The 14,560-nt window shown below is 37.6% G+C and overlaps 1 protein-coding gene across 12 annotated transcripts in view; it reads left to right on the top strand.

Annotated features, from left to right (window-relative positions):
* Nucleotides 1-14,560, top strand: part of JAK2 (Janus kinase 2) — a 94,258-nt gene that overhangs the window by 55,546 nt on the left and 24,152 nt on the right. For 9 of the 12 annotated variants that reach the window (XM_030471168.1, XM_030471164.1, XM_030471167.1 and 6 more), the window contains 8 exons: nt 964-1,285; nt 2,504-2,623; nt 7,302-7,459; nt 8,738-8,849; nt 10,533-10,719; nt 12,131-12,258; nt 12,721-12,855; nt 13,707-13,794. In XM_030471168.1, coding sequence (XP_030327028.1) covers nt 964-1,285; nt 2,504-2,623; nt 7,302-7,459; nt 8,738-8,849; nt 10,533-10,719; nt 12,131-12,258; nt 12,721-12,855; nt 13,707-13,794 — 1,250 coding nt within the window. The remainder of the gene's footprint in view (nt 1-963; nt 1,286-2,503; nt 2,624-7,301; nt 7,460-8,737; nt 8,850-10,532; nt 10,720-12,130; nt 12,259-12,720; nt 12,856-13,706; nt 13,795-14,560) is intronic. The other 3 variants (XM_030471169.1, XM_030471171.1, XM_030471170.1) reach the window with 2 other exon arrangements.

Here is a 14,560-nt window from a genome sequence, read left to right as displayed (position 1 = left end):
AGGGGTGGAGATTCCACCATATCTGTGGGTAGCTTTGTCCTATGTACCATCACCCTCACTGAGGAGGATTTTCTCTGTATCTAATCAGTCTTCTCTGTGATACCAATGGTCCTCTGTAGCCTCTAATTCAGTCTGTTCCATATCCATCTGTTAGTTGAAGACAATTAGTAGAACACCTTTCTTGAGCCTTCTTTTCTCCATGGTGAACAAACCAAGCTCTCTTACGCCTCTTCTGTCATGCCATGAGCTGCAGACTCTTAAGCATCTTGGGCTGATCTCTGCTAAACTTGTATGAGTTTATCAATTCCCATTGTTTTATCAACCTAATTGGTTTCTACTCAGTTGAGTTAATTCTGTCCTTGCTTAGTACTTAATGCTTAATGTTTGTCTTTTAATGAAACCTAGCAGAAGGAGTAAAAAAGAGAATGAGACAAAAAATTGTCCAGCTTATTGCAGGTGACGAACTAGTCTTTTGCCCCTTGATAAAGAATATGGACTGAGATATAGGAACTTCAGTGAGAACCAACCACAGTGTTCTATTCTACCACTTACATTTTCAGCCAGGAAATCTGTTCTTTATTGATGTAGTTGCCTCTGTCTGTGCAGTATCCTCTTTCCAGCTTCTACACCAAACAGAGCAACTGTTCAACTTCTGCTGCCTTAGCTCAAAACTTCAGTAATGACTAGAACAGATATATCTGGATTTATGGAAAATGCATTATGTAATATATGTTGAACTGAGTGAGGGGAAAAATATGGAAAATTGAAGAAGAGACAGGGCTGTATTTGAAATATCATACTACACATGGAAGAAAGGATCCTTGTTATCCTACAGTTTAAAAAATAAGGTTACATTTAGAGGGAAAATTATTTTCATGATGACTTGTTTATCACAGAACTAATTATCATTGCTGGACTTAATGGATAAAATTATTAGATTTTTTTGCTGTTATGTATTCACAGCTACAAAATGTTTTTGCCTAAATGTGTGCGAGCAAAAATCCAAGACTACCACATTTTGACACGAAAAAGAATAAGGTACAGGTTCCGCAAATTTATACAACAGTTTGGCCAATGCAAAGCTACTGCCAGAAACTTGAAACTTAAGTATCTTATAAATCTGGAAACCCTTCAGTCTGCCTTCTATTCAGAGGTTTTTGAAGTAAAGGAACCTGGTGGAGATCCTTCTGGAGAGGAAAGTTTTGCAACCATTGTAATAACTGGAAATGGTGGAATTCAGTGCTCAAGAGGAAAACTTAAAGACTGTGAGACACTGGCAGAGCAGGTAATTTCTGTTATTATTTTAATGCTTGTGCAGTTTATCATGTATCAGTGATTAGCTTATGTTAGAAGTTCTGATTTACTCCAGGTAAATTTGGTAGGTAAATTTTACTTCACAGTGTTCATATAATTTCTGTATGGCTGAGGCTCACAGAAATGTATTGACTTAAACAGTTCAGAATTCTTAAATTATTTTTTTCTTGAAGTATTAGAAGAAAGCCAGTACTCGAACATGTAATACTTCTGTGCTTGAGAAGTGAGAGATTCTGTGTTAGACCTTCATTACTGTAAAAAAATCAATGTGGAAAAGTAATGACCCTGCCCCCAGTTGTAGGTAAAATGTACAAATACCTCAATTTCTCTTCGCAGTGTTTTGAGGACTCCAAAACCAGGTAGATTTCGCTATACTCAGACTCCTATCAGTGCTGGAGCTAGCAAATTTAAAGTGACATTTCTGTGACTGCAGGGTCCATATACTCTTTGTTAAGGAATTAGATGCTAAATGGTTCCAGTAAGTGCTCGTAAGCATGTGCAATGTCATTTATATGACATTGTAATTTGACTTGCGAAAGACTGAAGGAAGTGGTATAAAATAGTATAGTATTAAAAACTACCTGAACTTGCTATCAGAGGAAAGTATGTCTTGGATTTCACATATAATTATGATCAGTGCTTCAAGTTACCTAGTCAGTGATGACCATGGCTATACTCTTTCTTCATTCATACTGCATCCATCTCTTTGGTGGCAGATTTTGCAGCTTTTATCACTCTGAACAAAGCCATGATGTTTTGGATTGTTAATAGGCTTTCTATACCTCTTTAATCAGGATGCTAATAATGAGTTCTCAATTTCAATTGTTAATCCTCACAAAATACTACAGAGCAAATAGAAATATCTACAATTAAAAAAACCAAACAAACCAAACCACAAACAAACAAAACCAACCAAACAAAAAACCCAACACCCAAACAAAACAAACTCACCCATACATGGATATTTCCATTCACAGTTCCTGGATCTTTGTGCGTTTTTAGATTGATGCTCCTAGTGATGGTCCTGTAAACAAAAAACTTTCTTTATCTATAACGGCGTATTTAAGGATTTATCGTTCTTTGTTGGAAGCTTCCAAGTCCAGAGATGTAGGAATTTGCTGAAAATAGGTGGGGTTTTTAGTTGCATTTCGTGTTATGACTGACATTATATAACCAATATTTATTGCAGGATTTACAAACATACTGTGATTTTCCTGATATTATTGATGTCAGCATTAAACAAGCAAGCCAAGAAGGCTCCAGTGAGAGAAGAATTGTCACTATTCACAAGCAAGACAGCAAGAATCTGGTCAGTTTACTTTGCTTGCTGTTTTTTCAAATAGATGTTGCTTTGGGCAGGCTGTGTGGTTGCTGTGATATTTATCATCATAGGATCATAGAATGGTTTGGGCTGGAAGGGACTTTTAAAGATCCTCTAGTTCTAACCCTCCTGCCATCAGCAGGGACACCTTCCACTGGTCCCAGTTGCTCCAAGCCCCGTCCAACCTGGCCTTGAACACTGCCAGGGATGGGGCAGTCACAGCTTCTCTGGGCAACCTGTGCCAGTGTCTCACCACCCTCACAGGGAATACTTCTTCCTAATACCTAATCTAAATCTTCCCTATTTCAGTTTAAAGCCATTCCCCCTTGTGCTATCCCTATATGCCCTTCTAAAAAGGTCCTCTCCAAATTTCTTGTAGGTACTGGTGTTTATAGTATTGTATAACCTATTACCATGATGTAAAACTAAATGGATTTCAGCAGCATAAGAGGTTTATCAGAACACCAGAGGTCTTTTGCATTCAAAGCTCTCTGCATGGAATAGTACAGAAATAGATATTTTTAGCTCAGGGTAGTTTCGGATACAGAGATTGGTTCTTTTCTTTATTGAAGTATTAAACCCAAGTCTGGGTTTTTCCTATCAATCAAATATGCTGCTTCCATGCTGTTGTGGTAAGCTGTCTGCTGATGACCAACACATTGAAAAGGCTTCGAAGTGCTCTCAAAGAATGATGATACACAGAAAATGAGTACTGAAACCAAATAAATGTCATTTTTACTATTCAAAATTCTTTAAAGAATCACAGAATCACAGAATGGTTCGAAGGCACCACCATACATCATCCACTCCCAGCTGAGGTGGGTCACCTAGAGCACATTGCTCACGGTTGTGTCTGGATGGCTCTTGAATATCTGCAGGGAAGGAGACTCCACAACCTCTCTGGGCAACCTATTCCAGTGCTCAGACACCCTCACAGTAAAGAAGTTCTTCCTCATGTTTAGGTGGAATTTCCTGTGCTTTAGTTTATGTCTGTTGCCTCAGTCCTATTGTCTGGCACCATGGAGAAGAGTCTGGGCCCATCCTTTTGGCACCCTCCCTTCAGATACTTACATAAATTGAGCAGATTCCCCCTGAGCCTTCTCTTCTCTGGGCTGAACAGGCCTATCAGCCTTTCCTCATGTGAGAGGTGCTCCAAATCCTTAATCGTTCTAGTAGCCCTTTGCTGGACTTGCTCCAGGAGCTCTGTGTCTCTCTTGTACTGGGGAGCCCAGAACTGGACACAGTGCTCCAGGTGAGGCCTCGCCAGGGCTGAGCAGAGAGGCAGCATTGCCTCCCCTGACCTGCTGGCAATGCTCTCCCTAATGCAGCCCAGGATACCATCGGCTTTCTTGGCCACAAGGAGACATTGAAGGCTCACGGACAACTTGTTGTCCACCAGGACCCCCAGCTACTTCCCAGCAGGCCAGCCTCAGCCTGTACTGGTGCAGGGGGTTATTCCTCGCCAGTTGCAGGACCCTGCACTTGCCTGTGTTGAATTTCCAAAGGTTCGTCTCTGCTCACCTCTCCAGCCTGTCCAGATCCTTCTGAATGACAGTGCAGCGCTCTGGGGTATCAGCCTCTCTTCCCAGTTTTGTGTTGTCTTTCTAGGGATGGAGGTGGGTCTGACTGGCCTGTAGTTCAAAGGGTCCTCCTTCTTGCCCATTTGAAGACTGGGGTGACATTTGTTTTCTTCAAGTCCTCAGGCATCTCTCTTGATAGCAGTGAGTTTTCAGAGATGATGAAGAGTGGCCTAGCAATGACATCTGCCAGCTCCCTCGCTATTCATGGAAGCATCCTGTGAGGGACCACGGACTTCTGGATGTCGAGTTTGTCTAAGTAATCTTTAGCCCAATCTTCCTCAAGCAAGGGAGATAATTCCTTTCCCTAGACCTTCTCCCTGGTCTCATGGTCAAGGATACCTGAGGGCTGACCTTAGATTTAAAGACTGAAGCAAAGAAAGCATTCATTATCCCTGCCTTCTCTGTGACCGTCACAAGCAAAACAGACTCAGGGAAATGAGAGTAGGTTGAAGAATTAAAAACAAATCTTCAAGACATCTTCCTCCACCCCTCCCTTCTTCCCAGGCTCAACTTCACTCCTGAGTTTCTCTGCCTCCTCTCCCTGAGCAGCACAGGGGAACAGGGAATGCAGGTTGACATCAGTTCATCACACATTGTCTCTGATGCTTCTTCCTCCTCACATTGTCACCTTGCTCCCGCATGGGATGTCTCCCAAGGGACACGGACATTCACAAACTTCTACAGTGGGGGTCTTTCCCGTAGGCTGCAGTTTTTCACAAACCTGCTCCAGCATGGACTCTCCATGGGGTCACAGCCTCCATCAGGCATCCCCCTGCTCTAATGTGGGATTATCTCCATGCTTCAGTTGGATATCTGCTCCACCATGGACCTTCATGGGCTGCAGGGGCACAGCCTGCCTCACCATGGGCTGCACCATGGGCTGCAGGGGAATCTCTGCTCCTGTGCCTGGAGCACCTCCTCCCCTCCTTCGCTGACGTAGTTGTACACAGAGTTGTTGCGCTCAGATGTTCTCACTCTGTTCTTTGGCTGCTGTTGCACAGCAGTTTTTCCCTGCTTCTTAAATGGTTATCACAGAGATGGTATCACCATCCTCGATGGGCTCAGTCTTGGCTGCAGTGGGTCTGTCTTGGAGCTGGCTGGCATTGGCTCTGTTGGACACAGGGAAGGTTCTAGCAACTTCTGACAGAAGCCACAGCCCCGCTACCAAAACCTTGCCATGCAAACCCAATACAAGCTGTTTCTTCCCTTATCTCTGTGACTGAAATGTGGGTCTTCAGGGCTTCCCATCTTGGCATTTATGTGACTAGAGAGCTTTCTTCTCTCTTGTGTTCATGAAAAAGCTGTGTACAACTTACGTACTTCTTCTGTGTAAAAATGTATTTTTAAAATTTAAAAAATATTTCAGTAAGAATTAACTAGTTTTATTGTCTCTCTGGTGATGCTTTTTTTAAAAGAAAGGCATATGGTTTGCTTTCATTTATAGTAGAATTATGATTCCCATTCATTTCCTGCATTAATGGCACAGAATTAACATGTTAAGAATTTGAAAAATTGCAAGGCTTTTTATTGAAACAGAAGAGTAGCTGAAATATCTGTGCTGCTGAGAGCATAATAGCTTTTCAAATTGGTGGAAGAGGCTTCCTTAAGCTTGAGCCATTAAAATTTTCTTTAAAAATTCTCAATAGTGGTAATTGACTGCGTATGCTTGTGAGGGTAAAAGTGACTAAGAGCTTGTGTAAAAAAGCTAGTGAAGAGGAAGGCAGAGCAGGAACAAGTGCAGTTGTTCTTTTGCTAATGCTGTTCTTTTGCTAATGCTTTTTGTGTGGACACTTCACACACCAAAACTAGCTGATGTAAATTAAAATTTGTGAATTTAGTTTAACCTGTTACAAAGCTAATAGAATTCATTACAGAAATGTATTTTACCCAATTTTAGAATGTATGGATTCATTAAAATGAATGGGTTTCTAGGGCGTTGTTTGTCTGGGTTTTCTGATTATATTATTAAAAAATGGAAAGATAGTTGTTTCCAAGTCCTCTTTTAATAAAACAAATTATTGGCATGTGGTCAAGAGCACCAGCTTTTTTCTTACTGTCTAGCAAAGAACTTGCTAAGGAATTATGTTCAGCCACTAAGTGTCCCCGCAGTGTCATGGGCAAACTTGTACAGCATGTACTAAAGCGTGTTCTGTTGGGCTATGCTACTGGATGAAATCTAGTGTGGCTCTGTAGGTGGTAGGATAACACTTCTCTGTTGAAGTAGAGACAGCCTTTAATGCTCTGATACAACTGTCAATATATTAAGAAAATATAGATAATTGCATAAAAATAGACTCTGTTTTCCCTTATTGGCAGTAATAAATATGAAATATTTAAAATATTTTATAAATAATATATAAAGTATTTTATATATAAAATATATTTAAAATATATAAAATAAATACATTGTTACAGATGGATTTAATTTTGCCTTGCCCTTACCAGTTCAATGTATTCTGCATAGACCTTTTCCACGCCCTGTTTTCTTTTGACCACATTATTCTTCCCCTTGCTTCTAGCCATTGTACCTCTCTTCATAGTAATTAAAGGTCAGCTTCTGTTTGTGATCTAGCTCAGGAATCCAGTTTTAACTACTAGTTAAATTTTCAGGTAGGTACTTTTCTAGAGATTTTAATTTGCTACTTGAAGGCAGCCCCTTTGGTAAGCAAAGCCTTTCCTTTAGGAAAAAAAACACCAACACCATGTTGCCACTGCAGTAGCTGTCTGCCATGCTGGGTTGTATCCACTCAGTTTTTCCCTTTCAAATGTTCCTTCTTGTCACCATTCCTCTGCTGTTTCATATATAGAGGAAGGGTTTTGTTATGGCAGATTGGTTTGGGTTTTATTTTGAACACTGAAGATTGCTAACAAGCTTTGGGTGGCACAGGAAGGTACAACTATATGAACAGTAGTTAAAAACTACTTTTATATCTTTAATGTGTCTTTTATACCATTACTATATCCAGGAATTTTGTGTTGCCTATTTAAAATTGAATCTCTCTCTCTCTCTCTCTCTCTCTCTCTCTGTGTCTCTCCCCCCCCCTCATGTTCTCTCTACCCTTCATTCTCCCCTGGCAACTTAACAGGAGGCTGAATTTCAGTCATTAAGAGAAGCTCTCTCCTTTGTATCATTAATTGATGGATATTACAGATTAACTGCAGATGCCCACCATTATCTCTGTAAAGAAGTAGCACCACCATCAGTTCTTGAAAATATCCAAAGCAACTGCCATGGACCAATTTTGTAAGCAATTTTTAGCAATGTAACAAGGTGATACTATTTTTGAAAGATGAACTTCAGTTGACTGTGGACTATGATGGACATCTTTAAATGTGTACTTATTAACTTTATGTAACATAAAATGCTTTACATTTTTCGTCTTAGTTTTCACTTTGGAAAATACAATACCTTCTTCACATATTAAAAATAAATGGAAAAATTCTGGTTTTAATTTTTTCCATTAGAATTCATTTTATCTTCAAGTGAGACAGTCAGGAAAGTCATGATGCTGATTTTGCAGAATTATAGTTACTACCCTGGCAGCAACATGCCATGTCATAGACAGAGGATCTCATGTTTTCACTGCAGCCTCTTGCAGTTTTATTATCTGAGTTACCAAGCAGAAAAGGCAAATTCAGATAACATTTTCCTCAATATTTGAGCAAGTTAATAGTTCATAAAGTATTATTTGTTGTTTGCAGAAACACATGTGGGAGCTTAGAAATGTTTTGTTAGGTAGAATAAAGTGGGTATTTGCTTTAGCTACAGAAAGCTTTAAGCTGATATGTGCAAGATATGTTACATGAAACTAGCACTGTCTACTCGGCTAATACAGAATCGTTCTGTAAATTTCCCAGTGACAGAAAGAGGATAGGTGCTGTAATCTTCACAAGAGATAGAGGAGAGGGATATAGACCTATACAGTTCTAACCACATTTCTTGCACCAGTGACTACTGCTATGTATTTATTTAGGGCTGTTTAGAAGGATGCGCAATGAGTTTAGATCTTTCCAAGCCATTTTATTCCTTACGAGATGGATAGAAGTAGTCAGTTAGCAAGGCTTAAGGGGAATTATTCTTGTAGTAACAAATTACGTTTTATTTCAGCTTCTCTTTTGTGTTAGCCCTTTCCAAGTTAAACCCACCTTTTTTACCCATGGAAATATTTTGCTAATTTTAACTTACTTATTAGGCCGCTTTATTACCACTTCTTCCATAATGGATGTTGAAAGTCATAAGACATGGGGAATATACTTTTTTAGACTGTAAGATTTCTCATCAAACAAATAATTGCAGTGTTTTCAATATAAAAAAAATTTAATATACTGCTATCTACATCTATATACATGTCTCTGAATATTGGAAAGTAAAGGGACATAAAGATTAACTTAAAGGAAGCTGTAAAAAATGAAGTTTGAATTGCTGTTGTATTAGATATGTGATAGTAGTGCTTATTGGCCAATCTCTGATGTTCCTTCATTTTGAAATTATGCAATATTAAGCATTTTCTTTTTACTATAGCATGGACTTTGCTATCAGTAAACTGAAGAAAGCGGGTAATCAGACTGGCTTCTACGTTCTTCGTTGCAGTCCTAAAGATTTTAAAAAATACTTCCTCACTTTCGCTATAGAGGTTTGTATTCTGCCTTACATACTACCTGTATAATCTTTTTGTGTTATAATGATGAGCTTAAGATGTTAAGTGAATGATTCTGAATTTTCTCTTCAGAACGTTTGTATTCAGAATGTATATATTCTGTAGCTACTTCAGTCAGATTGGCCAGGTTTCAGGGTCTTGTGAGAAACCTCAAAATACATGTATGGTAAAGAATTGCTAATGACACATACCATATGCCTAGGAGAGTAAGACAGGTGGAGGGGAGAGCTTGAGAGTCCTAGGGATGGTGACATGGCTCTTGGAAATGTAGTACTTGTTTAGGTGGTAGAGCAGTTTGTTGGGTTTTGGTTTGTTGTTTTTTTTAAAGTTTGGGGTTTTTTAGTTGTATTTTTGACCTAGGATTTCCACTGACCCTTTCTTTTCTCTTCTCCTGAATAGGGCTTAGATAGAGTGAGTATACAGCCCGTGGTGATGTGAGAGTCTCTCTCCTTCACAGGTTCTTCTGGGTTTGGGTCCTGTCCCTGTCCCCAGTGCTGGGCCAGCTGGATTATTTTGCAGCTGTAATGTAATCACAGATCTCCTGCTGGGTATCTTGTGTTAGCTAGAGTGGCAGCCACCCTTGAAATGCCTGCAATTTTCATGCAGCTAAAGAACCAGAAGTACCTCTCCTCTGAGATTGCACTTAGCGATAATACGGTACTTTAATATTACTGTTTCATAATTGCATTATCCTGTTCGAAGGACAGGCTTATCCTAAATTAAAGTAATAGAGCTAAAGTAATAAAGGTAATGCATGAGCTTTTCTTCTGATTTATAGCAAGCTAGCAAGGTCACTAAATACTTTCGGAGGTATGTACATCTCTGAAAATGACAAAATAACCTTGATGTGTGGATGCAGAAGTAAACAGCCATTTTACGATCAGTGTCACAAAATCTTTATGTCCAGTCAGTGAAGTGTGTTTGACAGTGACTTTTTTAGACTTAAGAAATCAGTCCCTAAACAGACTTCAAGAGTCAAAGTCTTGTGTGTCAAGCTTGTGAGTTAAGCCTGCCATTGAGTGACGTAGCCACATTTATTTTTGTCTTCCTTGGTCTCAGTCTTTCTGGGCAAACTCTTAGCAGGCTTTTGAGATTCAGAATTTGTTGGAAGCACTGTTCAGAGCTCCTCTTGTTTAAAAATGTTTAGTGGTATCTTTTCAAGACTCATTGTAAAAATAATTCAGTGCATATTGAAAATATGTGCTTAGAAACAAATTGCTTAGAAGTGTACTGTAGATGACAAAAACCAAGAAATACATGTGAGGTCTCCAAATGCTTGCCAAAAGAACATAGAGTATGAATATCTGGGCCGTTACTTCCAACAGAATTTTGTTTTGATATTATCCCATGTAAGGGTGAAGAAGCTTTCATTGCTAGCTCTGAAGGATTTTTCCTAGCATTTGTTATCTGTTTTCTCAGCCCCATCTTTGCACATTTCGTAACATTTGTTTTTCTTAACATCAGCATACTAATTGCAGTGATGGGAGTAGAATCATATTTTCTCAGAATCAGTATTATGTAGTGAGAATAAAATAACAAATTATAGTAATATTTTGCTGAAGCATTCTTTCTTTAGTTAGCAGAGTACTATACATTTAAATAAGCTTTCAAATACTAAATATTGATCAATTTCATTTTTAATGGAAATAATCTCTGCAGCGAGAGAATACCACTGATTATAAGCACTGCTTAATTACAAAGAACGAGAATGGAGAATATAATCTTAGTGGAACCAAGAGAAGTTTCAGTAATCTTAAAGATCTGTTGACCTGTTACCAGACAGAAACTGTCCGTTCAGACAGCATAATTTTCCAGTTTGTCAAATGCTGTCCTCCAAAACCAAAAGGTAAGAGATCATTTGTAAGCATTTTCTGGAATTTAAAAATAAATTAATACTAAATGACTCTCAGGTAGATAGATATAGAAGTTTGCATGGGGTTTTTAAAATTTTGCTGACCTATTTGTTCATCTTCATCATTGTTTTCAGTTCTAGTGTTTGCCAGATTTTACTTTGTTATAAGATGGTCTTCCAGAAAGAATCATGGTAGCCAGTTTCATTATTAGAAGCAAAACTGGTTTCTTAATTGCAGTGGATTGTGTATAGCAGCATTTCTTCTTCAATAATGTGTTTTCATGTCTTGAGAAGGAAAGTCCTACTTAATATATAATTTCTTACTGAGGATAGGTCATAAGCAGTGGAACCAACAATGCCAGTGATTTTCTTGTTGATATTGTAGCTGAATTACACAAAGGCTACACTGTGATTTCAGCTTCTTTTTAACACTGAAAACTACATATGGACTAGAGCTCCTGTTTCAGTAGTGGATTTTTCTTTAATGTAAATTAAAGTTTTTCGACTAGCTTTGATTTTCATAGTGTCTTTCTTTATGAATTCTGATAACATCTGCCCTTTTTGCTTATTAGCAGTAGTACTATTTACGTTAATATAGTCTTTGTCTCTAAGTTCTTATTAAAGAAAAACTTGAGAGAACAGACTATTTGATACCACATTTCTCTCTCAAATTTGATTGAAATTAGCCAATAGATTAAAAAGCTTAGAGAAGATTTGACAGGTAAACACATATGCACATTACAGAGGATAATAGTGTAACCATATTTCCTTCAAAACCAAAAGTGTATATGCATTAGAATTTTAAATTATTGAATAAATATGATTGCACATGAATGCACGCATATTCCCACAAATATGTGCCTATTACCTTTAGTTTACTAACAGACCTGCTTTTTTTCATGGAGAGTCTTTTTTCAAGATCACTCGAAGAATAATTACTCTGGCAAGCATAATGCAATAAGAATCAATAAAGTGCTCCCAGGGCAAAAATATGTAAAAGCTTTAAAGAGGCATCAGAAAGATAGGCACATCTGAAACTTTGTAATATAAAAGAAGAAGGTGACTTACCTCCCCTTTTTCCATGCCATATTGTTATTACAAATACAGCAGAAGTTAAAATATGAAAGGAGGCAGGAATGTTTTCAGAATGTTTGTCAAAAGTAGGAGTACTCAAGAAACTTAAAATAGCTGTGTGAACCTAAATGCTTTTGCTGACTAGAAAAAATCAGGCTTTAAATTTGGTTAATGAAATACTGTGTGGCTTTTTGAATAAACTGATTTCAGTGTGATATCTTTTTTGTTGCATTAACAGCTTCTCATTAATAAACCTTCTGAAATAATATTGGTTTAGTTTTATGTTTTATAAATTTACCCTGGTTTCCTTTTCCCCATCCTCTTCTTCCAGATAAATCGAATCTCCTAGTCTTCAGAAGCAATAGTGTTGCTGATGTACATTCATCACCTACACTACAGAGACACAATAATGTCAACCAGATGGTCTTTCACAAAATCCGGAATGAGGACTTGATATTCGTAAGTCCATTAGTTGCTTCTTCCACTGGTAGGTTTAATACACTCTAAGTTTTAAAAAACTCAGTATAAATTTAAAGAGCCTTATCTGAGCTAGGAGATTTTACTGTGATCTTCCTTTAGTTAAAATTGTGAGAAAAAAGATTTTTTTTTTCCCTCCCTCCAATTTTCCATTAGTTTTCTTTCCTTCTAGGGATGTCTAAATACATCTTTAACAGAACTTCTTCCTCTCTGATTCTTGAAACAAGTTATTTCCTGAGATCCTTGAGGAGTCAATAAAAAATAAGCAAAGATTTAAGACATTTCTGATGTAGTTCCTTCCTTGTCCTCTCAATTTGAATCTAGAGGTGTGCTAGCTGTAAAGATGTGCGCATGTGTTGTTTAGGGTGTTTGATTAAGAGATCTTCTGCAAAACCGGCAGAGATTTCTGATTCTTTTCCCATCTGTATTCTACCTTTCTTTTAGGAGGAGAGTCTTGGACAGGGCACGTTTACAAAGATTTTCAAAGGTGTAAGGAAAGAAGTAGGAGACTATGGCCAGCTCCATCAAACTGAAGTTCTTTTAAAGGTTCTGGATAAAGTGCATAGAAACTACTCTGAGGTGGGTGTGATTGTTGACTGCTGTGTAATGTTTGTCCATACTATGCTGAGCATTACTGTTCTGACAACAAATGAGTATTTTTTTATATGGTAGAGGGTTATATGTTGAACCAAGCAGTGTAGACATACACTTTGGACAGTTGAAAACAATGAATAAATGACAATGCATTTTAATTTTAATAAGCTGGGTAATATATTCAAAAGGTAAGTGAAGATCAGTTGTTAAAAGGAGCAAGAGTACAGAAATGCAAATATATTTCCTGGATGAAAATGTTCTAATTTTGATCTTATTTTGTTGGGTGACTAACCAGTACACAAGCAAATGTAGTTGGAGATGCCACTAAGGAGAGTTAAAAAAATGGCTAAAGAAACAAAAGCATCTGAAACCTTCCTGACAGGGTTAGGTAAGGTCTGTTTGTAATGGATGAGTGATATACTACTTCTTGTCTTTCAACTTAATAGTGTGCTATGAAGAAATAAATTGGAAACTGAACACTGCATTATGAAAGAGTGAATTGGAAGCTGAATAGTGCGTCAGGAATTTGTCTACAGTTTACTTAGTTAACTGACATGGAAGAAAAGATTCTTTTTAAAATGTTGAGATATACCTGCCTGCAGAAAACAAGATTGCTAACCTCTCTGGAATGTGGATTATCAGTTATTTAAAAAAAAAAACAAAACAGACAACCCTAAACCAACCACAAACATAAAACATACTACACAGGGTCTTTGCAATGAGATGGAAGTTTAAATGTTTGAAAAAATGCACATGACTTTAATGAATTTATTAGAAATCATGTAATTTTCACTGATATTTATTCTCTCTAAATCTCTCTCTCTCCTTCCTCAAAGTCCTTCTTTGAGGCAGCAAGTATGATGAGCCAGCTTTCTTACAAACATTTGGTGTTAAACTATGGAGTCTGCGTATGTGGAGAAGAGAGTAAGTAAAAATTAATTATCTTTTTGTATTAATTTTATACAGCTGTCATGAGACTTTGCCATTGGCTGTGGGTAAAAGCAGGGGAAAAGAAACAAAACAACCTGTCACACCAGCTGGATACCCAGTACATGTTCACATTGCATTATTAGTCTTGGTGTCAGAACTAATTAATGTGGTGATAAAGAAAATCGAGAAACTGTGTAAATACAGTCCATGTGAATAGTAACCTCTGTAAATTACTCACAATCAAATCTGTTCCATCTGAAAATCTCACTTTTGAAAAGTTTTGGCCAAGAACTTAGTATAGCGGTTTCTTTGCAAAAATGCCCCCAAGTGGGTTTTTTTAGTTTATTCATTGTACCATGCACAGGGACTGCATGTAAAATTTCAGGTAGATAAGTAAATAATTAAAAAATATATCTAAAGATGTATATGGTTACTTATTTCTCCTTGTATTGCAGTTGTCCTCTATAGACAGTTCTGTTTGTGAAGGCGAGAGAATTGTTAGTTTGGCAAGAAACAAGTTACTAATAAATAGGAAGAGAGGCTTATTGTTTGGGGTTTTTTTGTGGGTTACACACTTCATGTACAGATTTGATGAAAATTGCATCACATAATTATAAATAAAGGTTTGCAGTCTATAAAATGAATGTTTGTGGCAATTCTCTGATGTCATATACCTTCTAATTTATAGTTAGTTCACCAACAAGGTATCAAAGAAAAAGATGGATAATACTAGAGCAGTGAATCTGTCCTGAAATTCCTT

The sequence above is a fragment of the Strigops habroptila genome, chromosome Z (assembly GCF_004027225.2).
Source record: "Strigops habroptila isolate Jane chromosome Z, bStrHab1.2.pri, whole genome shotgun sequence".
Classification (NCBI taxonomy): Eukaryota; Metazoa; Chordata; class Aves; order Psittaciformes; family Psittacidae; genus Strigops; species Strigops habroptila.
The sequence above is the reverse complement of the archived record's forward strand: the minus strand, read 5'-3'. Positions and strand labels throughout refer to the sequence as shown.